A 24050-nucleotide genomic window follows, 5' to 3' on the forward strand; every position below is an offset into this window, starting at 1 on the left:
ATTATCTGCGGACGCGATAAGGGCGGCAAAGTAGTTAGACTTCGCCGTCCTTATCGCCGCAAGATAAGACCTTATGAAGGTTCTTAACTGCAATCGGTCGGATTCGGATCGGCTGGATCTCCAACCGCTCTCTAGACCTCGTCTCCGACGCTTCATCTCCCGGAGCTCCACAGAGAACCATGGAGCCCAACGGGATCTGCGCCGAGTCAGAGGTCGCATGGGTACAACACAGTCGAGTGCCCTGGTGGCAGCCGTTTCCCAGGCCTCTGGTGTTGGAGCAACCCACAGCTTCTGGAGGCAGGTTGTTCCACTGATTAATTGTTCTAGCTGTCAGGAAATTTCTCCTTAGTTCTAGGCTGCTTCTCTCTTTGGTTAGTTACTTTTGTCTGTCTGTTTGCCTCTGTGGAGCTGGCACTTACAGCAGTTAAGAGGTTTTCGCTTTTCCTCTTGTCTTTCCAAGACTTTTGGAAGATGCTTAGTGACCGTTCTGAGTTGCAGCGGCACTGAAAAAATGGACTTAGGACCCCTTTTCACACTTAACAACCATTGCAGCATTCCGGCAGTCACATGTTTAAAATTCAGACGCTTGGCAACTGACTCATCTTTATGACGGTTGCAGCGTCCCGGGGATCATGTGGTCACCTTTTGCCACTTTCGGACAAGCAAAGTCACTGGGGGGGGGGGGAGATTAACAACTGGCAAGAAAGGTGATAAAATGGGGCAAAAATCTCACTTTGCAAATGTCTCCCTTAGCAGTGGAAATTTTGGGGCTCAGGTTGTGGTCGTAAGTCGAGGACTACCTGTGCAACACAATCCCGAATCCTAGGATTCTTGGTCCATTTGGAATCTTATTACTTGGAACAAAAGGAAAGGATTTGCCCATGGATCAGCATGCAAAGTACCTGTGGAAGGCCCAGCTAATTAAATTACTGGTGGTGGAATTCAGTTTTGTCTTGTGGTTTCAAGCAGAGCGTCACCAAACGTTTTGGCTTTGTGGACCGGTGGGGGGGGAGAGGGGAGGGAGAGGGGATGGTTCTGCACAAATGGTGGACAAGGGCACATGCGCAGCTCCATTTGCGCGAGTGGCAGAGGAGCGTGCCCACCACTTACGGAAATGGAGAGCGCAAGTTCGCCGGCCGCCACTCGTGCAAGTGGGAATGCGGGCGTGCTCTCCCACCGCTTCTGGGGCCTGGTTCCGAATGGCTCATGGCCCGGTATAGTGGGCTGCAGCCCGGGGGTTAGGGACCCCTGGTTTAGAGCAGCAGTCTCCAACCGTGACAGCTTTAAGACTTGTGGACTTCAATTCCTAGAAGCTGAGGGATTCTGGAAGTTGAAGTCCACAAGACTCAAAAGGTTACCAAATTTGAAAATCAGGGGTCTTCAAACGTGGCCCTTTTATGACTTCTGGACTTCAAATCTGCTGCCTGAGGAATTCTGGGAGTTGAAGTCCACAAGACTGAAAGGCTACCAAATTTGAAGAGCAGGGGTCTTCAAACTTGGCCCTTCTATGACTTCTGGACTTCAACTCCGCTGCCTGAGGAATTCTGGGAGTTGAAGTCCACAAGACTGAAAGGCTACCAAATTTGAAGAGCAGGGGTCTTCAAACTTGGCCCTTCTATGACTTGTGGACTTCAACTCCGCTGCCTGAGGAATTCTGGGAGTTGAAGTCCACAAGTCATAAAAGGGCCAAGTTTGAAGAGCCCTGCTCTAGTCTACGTATGGCCACTAGGAGGCAGACTCTTCTAAAATGGGTCAGCCGAGACCGGAGTGAGAAATCACTGTACAGGGACTCCTCGACTTAATGCCCACAAAGCTGGCCGAGGAGTTCTGGGAGTTGAGGTCCACAAGTCTTAAAAGTTGCCAAGGTTGAGGACCCCCCTTGCTCTAGAGGACTCAACTTGCTTCTTTCTCTTTCCCACCAGATGACCGTTCCAAGGCCAGCCCAGTCGTAAGTAAACCGGTATCCTTGGAGACGAGTAAATCCGCTTCCCCGTCTCCCCCTCCGCCCCTGACCGAGGTGGAGCCTGTGCAGCCGGCCGCTGTGACGCTGGTGCGCCCAGAGAGCCCTGTTGCTGTGGACACTAGAGAGGAGCTGCTGGAGGTCCCTGAAGACATCCTTGAGCCCATTAGCGCCACCACTACAGTGCCCGGGGGTCTTGTGCCCCCTCCGGAGTCCTTCGTTTTGGACACAGAGCCTCGGGAAGAGGTCGCTGCTAGCCCCGTTTTGGAGATTCCTCCCCAGCCGCTCCCGGAAACGCTGGTGGATGAGGAGGTGGCAGCAGCAGTAGCAGAAGAAGAGACGGTGGTTACCCCCCAACAGGAGGTTTTTCAACCCGAGGAGCTCCCCCTAACGCTGCCCTGTGCGCCTCCCGTTCCTTCTCCTTGCCCGGAGGAGGTGGCCGAAGGGGCCATCGAGTCAAATGGAGTCTTAGAAGAGGAGCTGCTGGAGGCGGTGGCTGAGGTACCGCCTCCCTCCCAGCCGGAACCGGCCATGGAATCCCCCATCGCTGAACCGGAAGAGGAGGTGGAGGAGGAGGAGGAGGAGGAGGAGGCCGTGCCTTGCGGGCTTGGGACCCCGGAGAAGCAAGAGGCCGAAAAGCCGGAGGAACCGCCCGAATCGGATGTCAGCCCCATCTCGGAACCCGAAGAGGCGAAGCCCGAGGAGGTGGTTGTCCCGGTGGCTGCCGCGCCTGCTGTAGGAGAAGAGGAGGCCGAGGCTGAGGCTGAGGAGGAAGTGGAGGAGACGGCCGAGGTCCCGGAGCAGAGTGCCCAACCGGCGGCTGCCCAACCCTTGGAGACCATGGAAGTGACGACGCAAGGTGAGTACCCACAGTGGCCTCCCACGCAGATGGATGCAGTCTTAGCCTTTGAGAAGTCCGTGAGGTGCAGAGTGGTGCTCTCTGAGCCTCGTTGCCCAAACGAGGTATAACATCCATCAGGGCTGGGCAAGCACTGACGATGCTACTGTTGTTGTTAGTTGCGAACTCATGTCCGACCCATCGCGACCCCATGGACAACGTTCCTCCAGGCCTTCCTGTCCTCTACCATCTTCTGGAGTCCATTGAAGCTCACGCCTACTGCTTCAGTGACTCCATCCAGCCACCTCATTCTCTGTCGTCCCCTTCTTCTATTGCCCTCAATCTTTCCCAGCATTAGGCTCTTCTCCAGTGAGTCCTTCCTTCTCATTGGGTGGCCAAAGTATTTGAGTTTCAGCTTCAGGATCTGGCCTTCTAAAGAGCAGTCAGGGTTGATCTCCTCTAGGACTGACCGGTTTGATCGCCTTGCAGTCCAAGGGACTCGCAGGAGTCTTCTCCAGCACCAGAGTTCAAAGGCCTCAATTCTTTGGCGCTCAGCCTTTCTTATGGTCCAACTTTCACTGCCGTACATTGCAACTGGGAAGACCGTAGCCTTGACTATACGCTACCAGGTTTGGGTTAATGAAACGTCTGCAAGGAACTCGGAGAGCAGCAAGGACCCCTCCTACCAATATATTATCCTTTATGGAGGGTGCAGGCGTCTTTTGTTTTTCCTTTTGCAACCCAGAGATGGAAACCTCCAGTCTTCCAGGTTGGAAGCATCCAGAATCCATCCGCAGGTCAGGCTGGGCGGGGCTACTGAGAGAGGTGGTTTTGGACCGTCTCAGAACATTTCCCCTCGAGCAGTTCACAGGATCCGTTTGGGCCCAGTTAGGATCTTTCCCTGAAGCTTTAGCTTTGCGTGGGGTTTGGCAAGGTGCCATGCTAGATGATTCTTCCAGTTGTGCCTGTGGGCGTTGGGTTGGTTACTCCTGTGCCTCGCCCTCACAGGCTGCTACACATGGGTAGTACAGGCCGTCCTCGACTTAACAGCGGTTCATTTAGTGACCAGTCAAAGTTACGACCTCACTGAAAACAGTGACTTAAGACTGACTGTTTTTCCACACTTAACGGTTGCAGCATCCCATGGCCAGGTGAGCAAAACACGGCGGTGTTGCAGCTGACTCGTACTTATGACAGTTGCCCTGTCCTGAGGGGGGTCACAGGATCCACTTTTGCGACCTTCTGATCAGCCAAATCAGTGGGGGAGTAGATCCACTTAACAACAGTGTTACTACCTTTAACACACACACACACACACACACACACAGAGAGAGAGAGAGAGAGAGAGAGAGAGTGATTGGCTTGCAAACTGTGGCAAGGAAGGTCGTAAAATGGGGCAAAACTCACTTAGCCAATGTCTCGCTTAGCAATGGACACTTGTTGTGGTCGTAAGTCGAGGACTACTTGCATTTGTGGGGCCCTCGAGGCTCTCTGAGCTTAGTTGGCAGATCCTGAGTTGGTAATTCTTGAGTTGGCACTATCAGCTCAGTAAGCAACAGCTAATCAAGGAAGCACCAAGCACGCCCGCCAACATTGACAGAGGAAGTCATTTGTATAGGCCAGGGGTAGACAACCTTGGCTCTTTTATGACTGGTGGACTTCAACTCCCAGAATTCCTCAGCCAGCAGGGCTCAGCTTGGAAACCTCTCCCTTTCCCCTCAGCATGGCTGGCTCAGGAATTCTGGGAGTTGAAGTCCACAAGGCCTAGGCCTAGCACAGGGGTAGGCAACCTTGGCCCTTTTATGACTCGTGGACTTCAACTCCCAGAATTCCTGAGCCAGCATGGCTCAGCTTGGAAACCTCTCCCTTTCCCCTCAGCATGGCTGGTTCAGGAATTCTGGGAGTTGAAGTCCACCAGTCATAAAAGAGCCAAGGTTGCCTACCCCTGGTATATAGAGAGAGCAAATTCCACTTCCTTTTAGCACTGAGGTTGTTAACTAGTTGGATAATGAAACATCTGCAAGAAAGCATTCAGCCCTAAGTTACAAATATTCTGTGGATGGTATTTCCTGTAGACCAAGGGTCCCCAGCAACATGTCCGCACAAACAAGCAGAGCCCCCTCCGTGGGATGCAGGCAGCACACAAAACCACGCACTTTCCAGTCCGTGGAAAAACCTTTCTCCGTGGAACCAGTCCCTGGTGCTCAAAGGTTTTGGGACCTGTGCTGTAGACTAAGGAATTTATTGTCTTCAGAAGATTTAATAATATAATAATACTAATACTACTACTACTACTACTACTACTACTACTAATGATGATGATGATAAGTTGGAAGGGACCTTGGAGGTCATCTAGTCCAACCCGCTGCTCAGGCAGGAAACCCTATACCATTTCAGACAAATGGCTTTCCAGTCTCTTCTTAAAAACGTCCAGTGTTGGAGCATCCACAGCTTCTGGAGGCAGGTTGTTCCACTGGTTAATTGTTCTAACTGTCAGGAAGTTTCTCCTTAGATATTGGAAGGCTGCTATCATGTCCCCCCTCGCCCTTCTCTTCGTTAAACTAGGCATACCCAATTCCAGCAACCATTCCTTATATGTTTTAGCCTCCGGTCCCCTAGGCACTTCTGCCTTTGATGCCTTGGTCCATTTCAGTCTTATGAAAGGTTCAAGGGCTGCTGTCCCATAGTATCCTGGTTAGATGGTATGGAGGCCATAGCTTCATCCCAGGATGCAACATCCTCTATTTCTGTCATGAGTTGACGCTCTTTTTACCCTCCAAAAATGGCTTCAGAGAAGGACTCTGCACTAGCTTGTTGCCTGGAGTGTCTCCCTGCCTCGTCGAGACATAATCCGTAACTCATGTGTCTCCATCCCTCTGTTTAATCCCCTAGTAGCCGTATCGGTGCCAAAGAGGAAGCGAAGGTTGAAGGATCTGAACAAGAAGGAAGCTGTCGGAGATCTGTTGGACGCCTTCAAAGAGGTGTGTAGCCTGCATATTGTTAGGGAAGACAACATGTTCCCCCCTGTGGATTAATGCACTGTTTCCCAACCTTCGCAACTCTTAAGATGGGTGGACCTCAGCTCCCAAAATTGCTCGGCCAGCAAGATATGGCTAGCTCTCCCCATGGTCATGTGATCAAAATCCAGACAATTGGCAACCAACCCATATGTATAACGGTTGCAGTGTTCTGGGGATCACGTGATCCCCTTTTGCGACCTTCTGACCAGCAGAGTCAATGGAGAAGCCAGATTCACTTAACAGCCGTGTTACTAACTTAAGCACGGCAGTGATTCACTTAACCTCTGTGGCAAGAAAGGTCGGAAAATGGGACAAGACTCCCTGAACAAATGTTTCGCTTATCAACAGAAATTTTGGGCTCAATTGTGGTCGTAAGTTGAGGACTACCTGATTATACGTACACACAATATATACCTATAACTATATGTCTGTCCATCCGTCCCATAGATTATCTATCTATCTATCTATCTATCTATCTATCTATCTATCTATCTATCTATCTATCTATCTATCTATCTATCTATCTATCGTAAGCTTTCCCTCCTGTTAAACAACTCGCCAAATTCTTATCTTCTCTTATTTCAAAACAGCCTTGAGAGACGTTCTTCCTACTCCCCCCAGCATCAACTAATTCTAATACTAAAAGTAAAACACACAAGTTTTAAAGAAGCAGAGCTGCCTCTCCACATGTTGTCAAAGCAAGAACATCTGATGTTAGCAGCGTTGACATCTACCTACCTACCTACCTACCTACCTACCTATCTATCTCATCTATCCATCATTTCTATATATTATCTGTCTCTACTGTCTATCTATCTTATCTATCTATCTTATCTATCTACCTATCTACCTATATCTATCTATCTATCTATCTATCTATCTATCTATCTATCTATCTATCTATCTATCTATCTATCTATCTATCGTAAGCTTTCCCTCCTGTTAAACAACTCGCCAAATTCTTATCTTCTCTTATTTCAAAACAGCCTTGAGAGACGTTCTTCCTACTCTCCCCAGCATCAACTAATTCTAATACTAAATGTAAAACACACAAGTTTTAAAGAAGCAGAGCTGCCTCTCCACATGTTGTCAAAGCAAGAACATCTGATGTTAGCAGCATTGACATCTATCCTACCTATCTAAGCTATCTACCTATCTATCTCCATCTATCTATCATCCTATCGTCTGTCTGTCTATATCTCTCGTCTGTCTGTCTATCTATCTATCTATCTATCTATCTATCTATCTATCTATCTATCTATCTATCTATCTATCTAATCATCTGTCTGTCTGTCTATCTATCTCTACCATCATCCATCCATCACAGTGCTTTTGAAGTCATCAGCTGCCCACGAATCTTGTGGCCTTCAACTGTGATTGCGGTGTTTGTGAAGAAAGCACCGATTTTGTTTTGAGCTTGGTGCCAGATGATCACAGCTCCTCCTCCGGAAAGAGCCGTTTGAGGCTCCCTACTCCTGTCCTTCATAGCATCTCCTCGGCTTTCCCTCTTAGGTCAGCGAGGGGGGCTCCGAGACAGAGAACAACCCCCCAGTGCCAGCCCCGGAGCCCGAGGAAGCTGTCCCAGCTCGTTCCCAGGAGGAACCGGAGGAGACTTGGGAACAGAAGGAGGATAAGCTGGATCCGGAGAAGGTCAAGCAAGCCGATCAGAAGTATCGCTACAAGGAAGGTGAGCCAGACCTGAGCAGCAGTTGTGGTGTGGGGAAGGTGTGTGTGTGTGTGTGGGGGGGGGGAACTTCCCGTTGAGCCTTCTGTGATGACCTCCATTTTGAGCCATCGTGTCTGGGCCACTGAGGATAACTCTGTGATGGAACTGAGGATCTGACGAGACTCACCAACCAGGGAACGAACAACGGTTGGCGTTCCTTATGTTACCGCCGTGGCTTCCCAGGACTTTCCAGCCAGTCATTTTGAGTGTCGAAGCCGGTAAACATCTAGATCAGGGGTGTCAAACTCGGATCGCGTCGCATGATGTATCACGACGTGATGGTTTTGTTTTGTGTTTTTGCCTTTGCGGGGCCGGCGTGGCCTGCGCGGGATGCATCCACCATTTTGACAGCCCCGATCTAGATCATTGTATCTCGATCTCAGCAACTTTTAAAATGTCTGGACTTCAACTCCCAGAATTCCCCAGCCAGCACAGCTCGCTGGGGAATTCTGGGAGTTGAAGTCCAGACATCTTAAAAGGGCTCGTGGTTGGAAAAACACCGACCTGGAGTCTACAAACTACTTGAAGGCCGCTCTGCTTTCAGCTCTGCGCTCTCTTCTCTTCTTTCCCTTAACAGAGCAGTGGAAGCCCTTGAACCCGGAAGAAAAGAAGAGATACGATCGGGAATTTCTGCTGGGATTTCAGTACATACTCGCTAGCATGCAAAAGCCGGAAGGCTTGCCCCACATCAGCGATGTGGTCTTGGAAAAGGTGAATGAACGAACCTTTATTGTCCAAGTACAACCACGTATGCATTGAGATTGGCTGAGCCTCCCTTCGTGCCCCCAGCTTACAGTGACACAAACCCACCATCTTGTTACACCACGTGAGCTAATTGCACAACACACCGGCCTCGCAAGTCAGTTATGCATAAAGTTTATAAAAATTATTTCCCATTCAAAAGCCTAACAGCCCATGGATAAAAGCTGTTTTTCAGCCTGTTGGTGCGGCTGGCTATACTATATCTCCTACCCGATGGTAGGAGAGTAAAGAGATACCGTCCAGGGTGTGAGTCGTCCCTGACAATTTTCCTCACTCTGTCCTCCAGTTCATTTTCCTCAGATGCCCATCAGAATCCTCTTGTTGTTGTTTTGTTTTTTTTTGTATAAGATGATCGAATAATTCCTTGGCTAGCCTCTTTAAAGCAGAAGCCAACGTGCAGGTTGCATCTGCTCCCCAGCAGCCCAACAAGACTGAACCACACCACCACCACCCCCAGCAAAAGCTGATAGCGAAGTGGTCGACTTTTAGACATACAGTTTTTCTTTCTACATTTTTCCCCCTCCCCGCAGAGGGTGGTCAGATGGGTAGCAAGAAAAATCTGGGGAGGGTTCTCCAAAACAATCCTTCAATCCACCACTGACGTGTGGTCGGATTGTGCTGTAATCTCAACCACAGAACCTGTGGATTCAGCAGTAGGATGGCCAGACGAAATGGGCGTGGTTTGCCCTCCAGAATTTCCCGCGCCCGCTAAAGAGCCAGTTTGGTCTAGTGGTAAAAGCACCAGGTTAGAGCAGGGAGGTTGTGAGTTTTAGTCCTGCCTTAGCACGACAGCCAGCTGGGTGACTTTGGACCCATCAGCGGGAGACTGTGAGTTCTAGTTGTGTGTTAGACGTGAAAGACTTCTGGGTGATCTTGGGCCAATCACCAGGGGACAGTGAGTTCTAGTCTTGTTTTAGGCATGAAAGGCAGCTGGGTGACTTTGGGCCAATTACCACAGGACCTGTTTTAGCCCTGAAAACCAGCTGAGCGACTTTGGGTCAATCACCAGGAGACTGTGAGTTCTAGTCTGACCTAGGCATGAAAACTAGCTGAGTGACTAGGCCAATCACCAGGAGACTGTGAGTTCTAGTTCTGTTTTAGGCAGGAAAGCCAGCTGGGTGGCTTTGGGCCAGTCACCAGGAGTTGGTGCGTTCTAGTCTTGCCATAGGAATGAAAACTGGCTGGGTGACCTTTAGCCAGTCACACTATCTCAGCCCAACCCACTTCGCAGGGTTGTTGTTGTGAGGAGGGGGCGAAATGAAGAAGAAGAATGTATGCTGAGTTGTGGCTCTGCCTCGAGTTATTTCTAAAAACAGTACAAGTCAGGATGCAATTAAATGAAAAAAATGTCCTCCTCCCAAAACTAGGAAACAGACACGACAGGTTCACCTCCCTCCCTCGCAGGGATGTCACTCATTGATTGACATCCCTTTGATTGCCTTAGCTGAGCCAGGAAGTGAGTGGCGGTCTCTGACCAAGGGAAATTGCCCGTCTGCCTTCTAGGCAGTGCCGTACATTAAATGCAGTCCTCTTGGGGTGGTGGGACAAAGAACGCCCTGCTGTGATCTGTCCCAGGACGTTGTGACCATCTGCAGTCCTTTTTGAAGTCACGGGATTTGAGACCAGGTTTATAGGCCAGTGATGGCGAACCTTTTAGAGACCAAGTGCCCAAACTGCAACCCAAAACCCGCTTATGTATGGTGGGGTGCCGGGTGGGCGTGGCCCATTGGGTGGGTGTGGCCCATTGGGTGGGCGTGGCCCATTGGGTAGGTGTGGCTGCAGTGGTAACGGCAGACTGGGAGGAACTAAAAAGTTTGATCAATCAATTCTAACTTTGCGAGATTTTTTTTTTCCTGCGAGAAGTTGAAATTTTGATTGATTGATTGATTGATTGAACCTTTGTTTTGTTTTGTTTTGCACACGGCGGCGAAGGCCTGAAGCGAAAAGGTTTTATAAAACCCAGCTGAAGGCCCAGGACTGGGGCGTGCCCACAGAGAGGGCTCTGGCGTGCCACCTTTGCCACGCGTGCCAGAGATTTCGCCACCACGGGTATAGGGAATCCACTCTTCCGCAAGCGACAAGACTTTCTTGATGTTAATTTTCCTGCCTTTTGGACTTAACAGGTGAATAAGATGCCGCTGCGGCCCCTGGACCCTGTCCGCTTGAGCACTATGAACTGTGGACCGGACTTCACACCCTCTTTTGCCAACCTGGGCCGCCCGGCCCCACCCAACCGTGGGCCGGTACGTACCTTGGGAGGCTTGGCCTGCCTGGCGAGGCGTTTCCTGCCCTCTGGCTTTGCGTGATGAACTCCTAATTAGTGCCATCGTGTCTGGGCCACTGATGCTCCGTGATGGAACTGAGGAACTGATGAGGCCATCCGGGTTTTCTTTTGGGGACCGAACACGGCTGCGGGGGGGTGTGGGGCAGAATAACTTCCAACTATGGAGCCTGTGCTTCTGTTTGAGCAGGCTTGTCTGGGCGAGACGAGCTTCAGAGGCCATGTTTGAATAAAATAAAATCCTGATCTCCCCCCCCCTTCTCTCTCTCTCTCTCTCTCTCTCTCTCTCTCTCTCTCTCTCTCTCTCTCTCTCTCTCTCTCTCTCCCTCTCCCTCTCCCTCTCCCTCTCCCTCTCCTCTTGTTCGTGCATCTCAGCCTGCTGGGCCAGGACAACGGCGTTCCCAGCAAAGCCTGCGGAAGGAGCCCCGGAAGATTATTACCACACTGTCTCTAAATGAGGACGTCAAGCTGAACAAGGCTGAGAAGGCTTGGAAGCCCAGTAGCAAGCGGGCCAGTGAAGTAGAAGATCCTGAGAACGTAAAAACCCAGGTAGGCATCCAACGGTCAATCAGTCAGAACAAACCTGGAAGGGGAATTAGAGGTCTTCTGCTCCAATCCCCTGTTCAAGCAGGAGAACCTACGCCCGTGGTGGAGAACCTACAGCACGGGTGCCAGAGGTGGCACGCGGAGCCCTCTCTGTGTGGGCACGCGCGCCCTCCCCCCAGTCCTAGGCCTTTGGCTGGGTTTTATAAAACCTTTTCGCTTTAGGCCTTTGCCGCCGTGTGCGAGGGGTGGAGGGAAAGGTTTAATCGATCGATTTCAACTTCGCGGGGGGAAAAAGATCTCGCAAAGTTGGAATTGATTGATTAAACTTTTTAGTCGCATCCAGTCTGCTGCTACCCCTGCAGTCACGCCCACCCAATGGGCCACGCCCACCCGGCACCCGATGATACATAAGTGGGTTTTGGGTTGCGGTTTGGGCACTCGGCCTCTAAAAGGTTCGCCATCGCTGCCCTATACCATTTCAGACAAGTGGCTGTCCAGTCTTTTCTTAAAAACCTCCAGTGATGAAGCACCCACAACCTCTGGAGGCAACTTCCGTTCCACCGGTTAATTGTTCTCCCTGTTAGGAGGTTTTCTCCCCCTTAATTTCCAGGTTGCTTCCCTCATGGACTTTGCTATCTCTTCTTGCAGCTGAGGCTGCTTTAGTGCTTTTATTTCTTAATTGCTAGCTCCCTGGGACACAGGCATTTGGCTTAGGGAAGTGAACCAAGGATTCACATCCTAAGATTTCTAAAGTTAAGGTCACCGAAGATGAATGAAGATGTAATGAAGAGAAGGATTAGAGGTGACACGATAGCAGTGTTCCAATATCTCAGGGGCTGCCCCAAAGAAGAGGGGGGTCAAGCTATTCTCCAAAGCGCCCGAAGGCAGGACAAGAAGCAACGGATGGAAACTAGTCAAGGAGAGAAGCAACCTAGAACTAAGGAGAAATTTCCTGACAGTTAGAACAATTAATCAGCAGAACAACCTGCCTCCAGAAGCTGTGAATGCCTCCAACACTGGAAGTTTTTAGGAAGAGACTGGACAGCCATTTGTCTGAAATGGGTTTCCTGCCTGAGCAGGAAACTAGAACAGAGGTCCCCAACCTTTTGGGCACCAGTTCCGTGGAGAAAAGTTTTTCTGCAGACCGGAGGGTGTGTGGTTTTGTGCGCTGCCTGCATCCCACAGATGGGGCTTTGCTTGTTTCTGTGGACCAGTTCCTGGAATACTGTGGCCCGGTACCGGTCCATGGACCGGAGGTTGGTGACCCCTGGACCTGAAGACCTCCAAGCTCCCTTCCAACTCTTTTATTCTATTCTAAGATGTCCAAAGACAGACTGTTTCTCTTTGGGGACTCTGTTTCCCAAGTGCAGCGTGAACCCACAAAAGGTTTGGGATTTGCTGAGAGGGTGTGACGTGAATAAGCCGTGGCTGAAAATTAGAAGAAATTAAACTTAGGCCGTTGGATTGCAGCTGCCAACAGGAAGAGAGCAGGAAGGAGGTGGGACGCTGAAATGTTGAATGCTCCTTACACACACAAATCCAGTGTTGTGATGTAGCTGATGGGCTGCCTCCTTGCTTTACAGCCCATATAACCATACACAGGTAGTCCTCAACTTAACAACCACAATTGGGGCCAGGATTTTGGTTGCTATGTTAAGCGAGCTGTGCCTGATTTTAGGACCCGCCTTGCCGTGGTGGTTAAATGAATCACACCGTTGTTAAGCAGATCCAGCGTCCCTCATTGACTTTACTTGTCGGAAGCCAGCTGGGAAGGTTGCAAATGGTGGTCACATAACTCTTGAGGCCGGTGCAACCGTCATAAATACATGCTGGTTGCCAAGCGCTCAAAATTTTGATCACCATGACTGTGGGGCTGCTGCAACAGTTGCGAGCACGAGGACTGGTTATAAGCCACTTTTTTTTCGTGCCGTTATAATTTTGAATGGTCGCTAAACAAACGGTTATAAGTCGAGGACTACCTATATGTCTTGACATTCTAGGCCAGGGGTAGGCAACCTTGGCTCTTTTGATGACTCGTGGACTTCAACTCCCAGAATTCCTGAGCCAGCATGGGGGAACTATGGCCCCTTCATGACTTATAAAGACTTCAACTCCCAGAATTCCTCAGTCAGACACGCTGGCTGAGGAATTCTGGGAGTTGAAGTCCACGAGTCATCAAAGAGCCAGGGTTGCCTACCCCTGTTCTAGGCCAATCAGATGCTCTCTCTCTCTCTCTCTCTCTCTCCTCTCTCACGGTTCTTTCCACAACGAGCGGTTGTGGTGCTTTTTTCAGGACAAAAAGATTTAAAAATCTACTTTGTTCAGAAGTGGAAAGAAGCTGTTTGCTACTCGGAGCTTGGTAATGAACGTTTTGCCTCTCTTCAATCCAGGCGGAAAATAACACTCAGTCTCCAGTCCAGTTAACATTAATTTTTAGAAGCAACATCCTGCTTTTCAGAGCCCCTCCCCCCACTCTCCTTCCGTGCATGTGCGTGTGTTCAGCTTCATAGAAACAGAAATCGTTCAGTCTTGCCTCTTTGATGTCGCCTTCCGAGTATCTTCTGCAATCCCCGAACAGGTCATTTCCGCGAAGTTTGAGAAGTGAGCAGCAGGTGAAACAACGCCAGTGGTGTTTCCCAAACTGAGGTCCTCTCATTCCCTCTTCCCTTCCCGCAGGAGCTGTTTCGGCGGGTGCGCAGCATTCTGAACAAGTTGACCCCGCAGATGTTCCAGCAGTTGATGAAGCAGGTCACCGAGTTGTCCATTGACACAGAAGAACGTCTCAAGGGTGTCATTGACCTCATCTTTGAGAAGGCCATTTCTGAGCCCAACTTCTCTGTTGCCTATGCCAACATGTGCCGTTGCCTTATGGGGGTAAGTGGCCCAGGAGTCAAGGGCCCACCGATTCTCACACGCACAGCTCGCGCCTTCTGATGTGCAGTGGATTTAGGAGCCTTCCAGGATAGGCTGTGGAGATATTAATAACTGATGGTTGTTAAATAATATACTGTAGCATCACCACTTAGATACTATAGATAAGCGGAAGAGGTCCATGCTCAGAATTTGGAAGTCCCCAATAACGGAGTTGCTAGAACGGGGGTAGGCAACCTTGGGTCTTTGATGACTCGTGGACTTCAACTCCCAGAATTCCTCAGCCAGCTGGCTCAGGAATTCTGGGAGTTGAAGTCCACGAGTCATCAAAGAGCCAAGGTTGCCTACCCCTGTGCTAGAAGTTGCCTAATTCAGGAGTCCCAACTCCCAGGCTGTGTCCCATTCAGGAGTCCTCAACCTACGGGCTGTGGAAGCAGCAAGTGAACATGCGTGTGTGTGGGGGGGGGCTCCATTTGTGCGAGCTGCACCTGCTCATGCCCACTGTGTCAACACTGGTAACACTGAATGTTATTGCTTGACAAGAGATAAAGAAGTAGCCATTTCATATGTTAAACGTGTATTGCTTTAAGAAATTGAGTTTAAGGTTGGGAGGGGGGACAAGTAGGATTGTACCTTCAAGGCCATCTCTAACTAAAGAAGATAAGACCTTGGCGGGTTTTCTAACAGAAGGGAAACTTGATTCTTTAAATTAATTGGAGAATATAATTAATGACAAAATTAGAAAGGTGGAGAATTGTGTTTGAATATATTGTGCAAGAGACTTGGTGGAGAATTGTGTTTTAATATATTGTGCAAGAGCCTTGGTGGAGCAGTGGGCTAATACCTCCTTAAGTAACACCAGCTGCCTGCAATTAGTGCAGGTTCGAGTCCCACCAGGCTCAAGGTTGACTCAGCCTTCCATCCTTCCGAGGTAGGTAAAATGAGGACCCAGATTGTTGGGGGCAATAAGCTGACTTTGTAATAATACCGCTTGGGGGGGGGCGAAAGCCCTAATAAGCAGGCATATACATAGAATGAAGGCTATTGCTAAGGACATTGATTTGTGCTTTAAATTGTAAGCTGCCCCGAGTCTTCGGAGAAGGGCGGGATATAAATGGGATTAAAAAAAAATTCAGATTCCAGCTTGATGTCAAGTTTCCGACGTATGGGCTTTTCCAAGTGACTCTGAGGCATTGTTTACCTTAAAAGTCCTTTATTAGCCTAATACACCGGCAAATGCTTGCTCGAAGGAAGCTGGAATCTGAAATCTCCGCCCCTTGAACAATATATTAAAACACAATTCTCCACCTTTCTAATTTTGTCATTAATCATATTCTCCAATTAATTTAAAAAATCAGTTTCCCTTCCTTTAGAAAACCCGCCAAGGTCTAATCTTCTTTAGTTAGAGATGGCCTTGAAGGTACAATCCTACTCGTCCCCCCTGCCAACCTTAAACTAAATCTCTTAAAGCAATACACAAGTTTAACATATGAAATGGTTACTTCTTCATCTCTTGTCAAGCAATAACATTCGATGTTAGCACCGTTGACACACTGATTGCGTGGAGCCATTCACCACCACCACCGTCAGCAGTCCACAAAACTGGAAAGGTTGGTGACTGCTGGCATAGTTGGCTCTCCCATAGCATGTAACCTGGCTAGAATGAACCTTGGTTAGGATTTCTGTGGCTAATGTATGTATGTATGTATTAGTGTATTGAGGAGCCCTGAAAATGGACATTTAGTATACAGGTTAATGTGGTATGAGCATAAACCATATGTTGTAATATGATTGTGACCAGATCATTGATTTCTTGTGTATGGGTCCTTGGACCAGTGAGTGTTAGGAGAGCTTACCGGGATGGCGTCTCATGGTGATCCTCAACTGTCTCTTCTTTAGCTGAAAGTCCCCACCACCGATAAACCTACCGTCATGGTGAACTTTCGCAAAGTACTCTTGAATCGCTGCCAGAAAGAGTTTGAGAAAGACAAGGATGATGATGAGATATTTGAGAAGAAGCAGAAGGAGATGGATGAAGCGGCTACTGTGAGTGGGGCTTGAACTTACAGTTCTGGAGCTTGGGTTCTGAGACCAAAAAGATTCTGACATTTTCAGCTTTTTCCTCCTCTGCTCTCCTCTCCTTTCCTCTCCTCTCCCCCTCTACTTTACTTTTTCTTTTACTTCCCTTTCTTTTACTTTACTTTATTTTCCTTTCCCTCCCCTCTCTTCTTCTCCTTTCCCTCCTTCTCTCCTTCCCTCCTCTTTCTCTCTCATCTGGCACTATCATTTATCACTTATCTATCACGGAGAGTGGGAGGGAGGGAAAAAAGAGGAAGGAAGGGAGGGTGGGAGGGAGGAAGGAAGGAAGGAAGGAAAAGGGTGAGAAAGGAAAGAAGGGGGGGAGGGAGGTAGAAAGGAAGGAATAGGGAGGAAGGAACGGAGGGTGGGAGGGAAGAAGGAAGGAACAAACAGAGGACGGGAGGGACCGTGTCCCAGCACTCACCCCGGTCCCACCCTCCTCCACCGGAGACCCTCAGATGTGCCCCAGTCCTGCCCAGGCACCCCTGAAGCGAGTGATGTCAAGCTGGCCATTTCCACACGGTAGGCCATGCCCATCCTGGCCACACGCCCTGCCCCACCCCCCCGAGGGCAACCACAGTGCTGATGCGGCCCTCAGTAAAATTGAGTTTGACACCCCTGTCCTATTGGGAAGAGGTAGGGGGTGTGGTTATGTTGGTATTGGTTGTATGTTAGGAGCATTCCCATGTGTCACCAGAGATGCTTAATACAGAAATCTTGATTCTACCGTGTTTCCCCGAAAGTAAGGCCTACAGCAATAATAAGCTTGATTTTTGAGGGTGGGCCTAATATAAGCCCTATCCCAAAAATAAGCCCTAGTTTTGGGGTGAGGCACACCTAAAAATCAAGCTAGGGCAAGGGTGGGGGTGTGGAGCTGCCCCACCCGCCCTGCACCCGCTTACCTTGCAGCCAGGCCTCTCTTTGCCGGCCCAAGTCTTCTTCTGAGGCCTCTTCTGCAGCCCGGCCTGCATTTCTCAGTCACAGGGCTTTCTGGAAGGCCTGTGCGGCCAAGAACCGAGCTATGGATTCAATCTGTTACCTCAATTGTGCAAGATCTCAGCAGCCGAGCACCAAGCTATGGATTGAATCCATAGCTCGGTACTCGGCTGCTTAGGCCTTCTGGAAACACCTGACTGCAAACTGCAGGCCCGAATGCAGCTGCAGAACTTTGGCCCCAGAAGAAGTGGACCGGCTGAGTGGGGCTGTCGGTGCTGGAGGTGAGGTAAGGCCTATCTCGAAAATAAGACTTGGTGCCTCTTTTGGAGATTTAAAAAAAAAGACCCAGTCTTATTTTTGGGAAACACAGTAGGAGCTGAAGTCCATAGTCTCCTGTTGGAAAAAGAATTGTTTTGAACCTCATTAACCTTAAATGGGCAGCTTATCAGGCCATAACTCATTCATTTTATATGCAACTTCTCTGGATTTGAGGTTGTTAAAAATGACCTGAATGAATAGTTTAAAGTTGAGAATTTTAAAAAGTCCACAGTCAATCATAAATCGCAATTTGTGATTTATTGAGCATTAGGAATAATGCTCAATGAAAATTGATGGTTCAAACTGGAACACCTCAAACTTTTTGAAATGGTTGGATTGAAATCATTGAAATTTGTTGAATTACTTGTTTGCCTGCACTAGCATTGCTTCCTTTGAAAGGTTTTTTCCAGCTTTTTCCCCAGAGATTTACTTTTTTTCAGCTTTATAATCTGAGATCATATTTTTACCATCCAACAGTATAGCAGTGTGAAGAGCTCTTCCTTCTCAGCTGAGTTTTTACTAAGATGAAAAAGTGTCTGTAGCAGGGGTAGACTCCCTTGGCTCCTTTCGTGACTCGTGGACTTCAACTCCCAGAATTCCTGAGCCAGCCACGCTGAGGGGAAAGGGAGAGGTTTCCAAGCTGAGCCATGCTGGCTCAGGAATTCTGGGAGTTGAAGTCCACCAGTCATAAAAGAGCCAAGGTTGCCTACCTCTGGTCTATAGAGTAAGGGCTAAAAAGGTGGCATAATGCTGGGGTATCTGGATTGGGGCAAAGGCATTTGGTTCAGACACCCCAGTCTGTCCTAAAGCTCTTTTGTGACCTTGAAGCAGATATGATATCTCTGTTGAACTGTTGTGCAGGAGTTGTTGTCTGACAGAGAGATGCAAACTCTGCCTTTTCAGGAACACAACTGTTTTGTGCATTGGTCATCATCAGTGGACCGTGTGCTAGCAGTAAGGAAAGTTTCATATGGGCTAGCGCATGAATTACAGATGGACCTCAACTTACAGCAGTTCATTTAGTGACCGTTTGAAGTTACGACGACACTGAAAAAAGTGGCTTACGACCATTTTTCACACGGCCGTTGCAGCATTTCGGTGATTACGTGGTCAAAATCGAGACTTTGGCAATTGGTTCATATTTATGACAGTTGCAGTGTCCAGGGGGTCACGTGGCCTCCTTTTCTGGCCTTCTGACCAGCAAATGGGGAAGCCAGATTCACTTAACAACCGTGTCACTAACTTAACAACTGCAGGGATCCCCTCAACAGCTGTAGCAAGAAAGGTCATAAAATAGGGGCAAAGCCACTTAACAAATGCTTTGGACAGCAACAGAAATTTGGGGCTGGATCGTGGTCATAAGATGAGGACTTACCTGTACTTAAAAAACTCATATTTATGTCATGTAACCTTACATGTTATTAATCTCCTCTCCTGTTTGCTCTGTAGCCTGAAGAGAAAACGCGTCTAAAAGAGGAGCTGGATGACGCCCGGGACAAAGCTCGCCGTCGCTCTCTCGGCAACATTAAGTTCATTGGGGAACTCTTCAAGCTGAAGATGTTGACCGAAACCATCATGCACGACTGTGTGGTGAAGCTGCTGAAGAACCACGACGAGGAGTCCCTTGAGTGTCTGTGTCGACTGCTCACGACCATTGGCAAAGACCTGGATTTTGAAAAGGCCAAGGTACTTCTCCCCCCCCCCCCCCGGTGGAAGGGAGAAAGCGGGAATCGTCTTGCTTTTGAGGAGCGTCAAATGCCACTTGCGTTGGTTACACACACACACACACACTCTTTGGGATGGGTGCCGAGAGCACATCGTAGCGCAGAGAGGGTCGAGTGTGGCAACTTTAAAACCTGTGGACTTCAACTCCCAGGATTTCTGAACGCAGCATGTCTGGCTCAGGAATTCTGGGAGTTGAAGTCCGCGGGTGGTAAAGTTGACGTCGTTGCCCATCCCTGTCATAGCATGTACAGGGTCCGTGGTTAAATCTTCAGTTTGAACACCTGCCAAGAAAGCTTAATGGGTGTGGCCAGGAAGACAGCAGGAGACTACTTTGGTTTGGAGGAGACATCCCTTTTAATATACAGCCCACAAAAGCAAAAGAGGGGCTTCTGTCAAATCAATCTCCTTCACCTTTCAAATGCCAGCTTCGAAGCCATTACCTTAGGAGGCCTGGTGGTGCAGTGGTTAAAATGCAGCATTTGCAGACTAATTCTGCCGATTGCTAGCAATTCGATCCTGACCGGCTCAAGGTCGACACAGCCTTCCATCCTTCCGAGATGGTAACATTGAGGACCCAGCTTGTTGGGGGGCAGGGCAATATGCTGACTTTGTAAACCGCTTAAAGAGGGCTGTAAAGCACTATGAAGCAGTATTTAAATCTAAGTGCTATTGCTGTTCTCAAAGTGTATATAAAGATAAAAACTAAAGACTTTTCTTTTGGGTTTATTGGATAATGACTTTGAAAGAAAAGTGGAGACTTTGATGCTATATTATGTTGACGGAAGCAAGATTATGCACACACAAATGGAAGGACACATAATAACAACAACAACAATAATAATGGAGTTGGAGGAAGGGACCTTTGAGGTCTTCTAGTCCAATTCCCTGCTCAGGCAGGAAACCCTATACCAGGGGTCTTCAAACTTGGCCCTTTTATTTTTATTTATTTTTTTTATTTTAATTCCATTTATATCCCGCCCTTCTCTGAAGACTCAGGGCGGCTTACAAGCTTAGCAGTAGCCTTGTGGACTTCAACTCCCAGAATTCCTCAGCCAGCATCCGTGCCTGGCTGAGGAATTCTGGGAGTTGGAAGTCCACAAGTCATAAAAGGGCCAAGTTTGAAGACCCCTGCCCTATACCATTTCAGACACACGATGGACCTGTTAAGCTTGAACAGTCAGTAAATGAACGCTGGTAGCTCGAGAACTAGCTGTCCCGTTTCTTATCGCTCCGTTTCCCGGCCGTAAATCAAAACAAGCTTCTTCATTTTTTGCCTTTCAGCCTCGAATGGATCAGTACTTCACCCAGATGGAGAAGATAATTAAGGAGAAGAAGACGTCCTCGCGTATCCGGTTCATGCTGCAGGATGTGATTGACCTCAGGCGGGTAAGGTGCAGCGGGCAGCTCCCTTTTGGACCCTGGGCTAGATGGCAGTCCCATTCCCCCTTTTCTGAGGCAGGCCTGCAATTCCCTCCCAAGGCTAGCTGGCTGGGTGGGATTAGGGGGTCCTTGGTGCTCTCTGAGTCTGGATGTTTTCTTGCAGATGTTTCATTACCCAAACTAGGTAACATCCCCAGTGCTAGTGTGGAATTAGTAATCGTAGAAGTCAATACTGGTTCCTATCCCCTGATACAAGTATTTCTCAACCTAAGCAACTTTATGAGGTGTGGACTTCAACTCCCAGAAGTCTGGGAGTTGAAGTCCACACCTCATAAAGTTGATAGGGTTGAAAAACACTGCCTTATACTTTGTGCTGGCCTGTAGTTCTTGGCTTCTGCACTGGGCTGATGCCATTTAAAGACGGTTGTGATACGAAAAGGTTCCCATTGCTGACTCTTCCTGTGCCATAGGCTGCTACCCACTTCATCTCCACCTGGCTAAGGGTGCTGGCTGGGGTATACACAGTCTTTCCCTGATCGTTGTTAACGCTCAGACGCCTTGAGATGGCCACTGCCATTATCCCAGAATTATTTCAGCCTTTGGACAACTAATTTGCTTTGGATTGGCACCTGGACCGCAAAACACCCCCTCCTTTGAAACAATGGACAATGTTTCGTAGAGGTGGGTGTTTGCTTACAAGTGGGATGCAAAGAATGCAACCAGCAATCAGCTAATATTTCAGTATACTTGTTACAGATGTTTGAATGGGAGATGGGGAGCACAAGCTGTAGCCGTTTTTTTTGATGCAAGAGTTTTTAAGGAGTGGCATGGGTACCGTAAGGCTTGCAGGAGTTTAAGGCACCCATTTGTATCTTACAACAACTGGAACTAAGCAAAAATTAAGATCTGGCCTCACTCGTATTTGAGCTTAGCCTGCTTCACAGAATCTCATTCAGCCTTCAAGCTGACAGGTGTTACGTGCCCCTGACATAGCGATAGGCAAGTGGGTTTTCCAGAGGTGTCAGTCTTGTCCTGACAAGGTGGACTAGAAGCAGATAAACCACCATGGAAGGATACGAGAATTCCTACTAAGTAGAGTAATTGTATAAGACCTAAATAAGCCTTTGTTGTTGTTGTTAGTTGCGAAGTCGTGTCCGACCCATTGCGACCCCATGGACAACGTTCCTCCAGGCCTTCCTGTCCTCTACCATCTTCTGGAGTCCATTTAGGCTCAGGCCTACTGCTTCAGTGACTCCATCCAGCCACCTCGTTCTCTGTCGTTCCTTTCTTCTCTCGTCCTCAACCTTTCCCGGCATTAGGCTCTTCTCCAGTGAGTCCTTCCTTCTCATTAGGTGGCCAAAGTATTTGAGTTTCAGCTTCAGGATCTGGCCTTCCAAAGAGCAGTCAGGGTTGATCTCCTCTAGGACTGACCGGTTTGATCGCCTTGCAGTCCAAGGGACTTGCAAGGAGTCTTCTCCAGCACCAGAGTTCAAAGGCCTCAATTCATTGGCGCTCAGCCTTTCTTATGGTCCAACTTTCACAGCCATACATTGCAACTGGGAAGACCATAGCCTTGACTATACGCACTTTTGTCGACAGGGTGATGTCTCTGCTTTTTAGTGTGCTGTCTAGATTTGCCATGGCTTTCCTCCCCAGGAGCAAGCGTCTTTTAATTTCTTGACTACAGTCCCCATCTGCAGTGATTTTGGAGCCCAGGAAAATAAAGTCCGTCACTATCTCCATTTCTTCCCCATCTATTGGCCAGGAATTGAGAGGTCTGGATGCCATGATCTAGGTTTTCTTAATGTTTAGTTTCAACCCAACTTTTGCACTCTCCTTCTTCACCCGCAACAAGAGGCTCTTTAGCTCCTCTTCACTTTCTGAAATAAGCCTTTAAAGTTCCAGTAACTGTGGGGTCTTTGGTGCTCTCCAAGCTTGATGGGTTTTCTTGCAGTTCTTGCTGACATTTTAGTACTGCAAGAAAACAAGTGAACTCGGAGAACACCCTTCATTTCAACCCTCAGCAACAAGCATTCTCCTTTATCTATTCCAGTAACGGCTATGTATCAAACCCGAGCTCTGTTTATAGTGAAAACCAAGGCTCACCGTTTTAGTATCTCTTTCTTCCGCCCACATAGGGTAACAGGAAGGACAACTCTCTGGAATGAACCTTTATTGTCCAAGTACAACCATGTATACATTGAGATTGGCTGAGCCTCCCTTAGTGCCCTCACCCCCCAACACACAGTGACAACAAACCCTCCATTTTGTTACACCATGTGAGCTAATTGCACAATGCTCCGGCCTCGCAAGTCAACCATGCATAAAGTTTATAAAATTTTATTTATTTATTTATTTATTTATTTATTTATTTATTTATTTATTTATTTATTTTAATTCCATTTATATCCTGCCCTTCTCCGAAGACTCAGGGCGGCTTACAAGCTTAGCAGTAGCCTTCATTCTATGTATATGCCTGCTTATTAGGGCTTTCACACACACACACACACACACCCCAAGCGGCATTATTACAAAGTCAGCTTATTGCCCCCAACAATCCCATTCAAAAGCCTAACAGCCCACGGATAAAAGATGTTCTTCAGCCTGTTTGGTGCGGCTGGCTATACTCCTGTATCTCCTACCCGATGGTAGGAGAGTAAAGAGATACCGACCAGGGTGTGAGTCGTCCCTGAGAATTTTCCTCACTCTTCCAAGGCAGCGAGCCCTGGCGAGGTCATCCAGTGGTGTCAGGGGACAGCCCACAATGTCTTGTGCTGTGCTCAACACCCTCTGTAATGCTTTCCTATCGGCGGCTGTCAGACCAGCATACCAAACCACAATACCATACGAGAGGACGCTCTCTATAGTAGACTGGTAAAAGAAGTTCATTAGCCGTTGTTCTACCCTGTTCTTCCGCAAGACCCTAAGAAAGTGAAGTCTCTGTTGAGCCTTTCTAGCCACCTGGTTTGTGTTAACTTTCCAGGTAAGATCTTCGCAGAGGTAGACTCCCAGAAATTTAAAGGAGGAAACTCTCTCCACACAGTCCCCCCCGATGTAAAGTGGGGCAGGTTCCTCCTTTTTCCTCCGGAAGTCTAGCACCATCTCTTTCGTCTTGCCAATGTTCAGGTGCAATTTCTTGTTACAACACCATATGGATAGTTTTTGTACCTCCACCCTGTATGCTGTCTCATCCCCACCATAGTTTCCCCCGTCTCTCGTTTTGGTATCTGACAGATAACGTATCAGACTGTTTTTCTCGTAACCGTACGAGACCTTGGTCTCATGCCAGCATGGAGATCCAGACAATTAGCTCCCATTCGGTTATTCTCACGTTTTGTCACGATATGTAATGTGCTAAGGACTGTTCAGAGCTTCAAAATCCACGAGCCTTTGTGAGAACAGGTAAATGTCGTCTAGGTGTTGCCCACTGCCTTCGGAGCGTGGTCCGTCTCAGCCGTTGGCTTTGTGTCTGCAAAATGGTAGCTTTTATCAACCTTGTATCATATTTACTCAAAAGAATCCAGTGAACGTCCTTGCCTGTCTGATCTGCAGTCCTGAGGTGCGCAGGCATTTTTCCCTTGGGGATCAGGCAATTATTCCTCGCTAAG

The 24050-nt window shown here is 48.5% G+C and overlaps 1 protein-coding gene across 5 annotated transcripts in view; it reads left to right on the top strand.

Moving 5' to 3' along the window:
• EIF4G1 (eukaryotic translation initiation factor 4 gamma 1) overlaps positions 1-24050 on the top strand; it is a 134622-nt gene that overhangs the window by 79839 nt on the left and 30733 nt on the right. For all 5 annotated transcript variants that reach the window (XM_083363862.1, XM_083363865.1, XM_083363866.1 and 2 more), the window contains 10 exons: positions 1923-2819; positions 5691-5779; positions 7331-7505; positions 8122-8255; positions 10430-10549; positions 10963-11136; positions 13810-14007; positions 15904-16050; positions 18787-19023; positions 20344-20448. In XM_083363862.1, coding sequence (XP_083219988.1) covers positions 1923-2819; positions 5691-5779; positions 7331-7505; positions 8122-8255; positions 10430-10549; positions 10963-11136; positions 13810-14007; positions 15904-16050; positions 18787-19023; positions 20344-20448 — 2276 coding nt within the window. The remainder of the gene's footprint in view (positions 1-1922; positions 2820-5690; positions 5780-7330; positions 7506-8121; positions 8256-10429; positions 10550-10962; positions 11137-13809; positions 14008-15903; positions 16051-18786; positions 19024-20343; positions 20449-24050) is intronic.

The sequence above is a fragment of the Vipera ursinii genome (assembly GCF_947247035.1).
Source record: "Vipera ursinii genome assembly, chromosome: 5".
Classification (NCBI taxonomy): Eukaryota; Metazoa; Chordata; class Lepidosauria; order Squamata; family Viperidae; genus Vipera; species Vipera ursinii.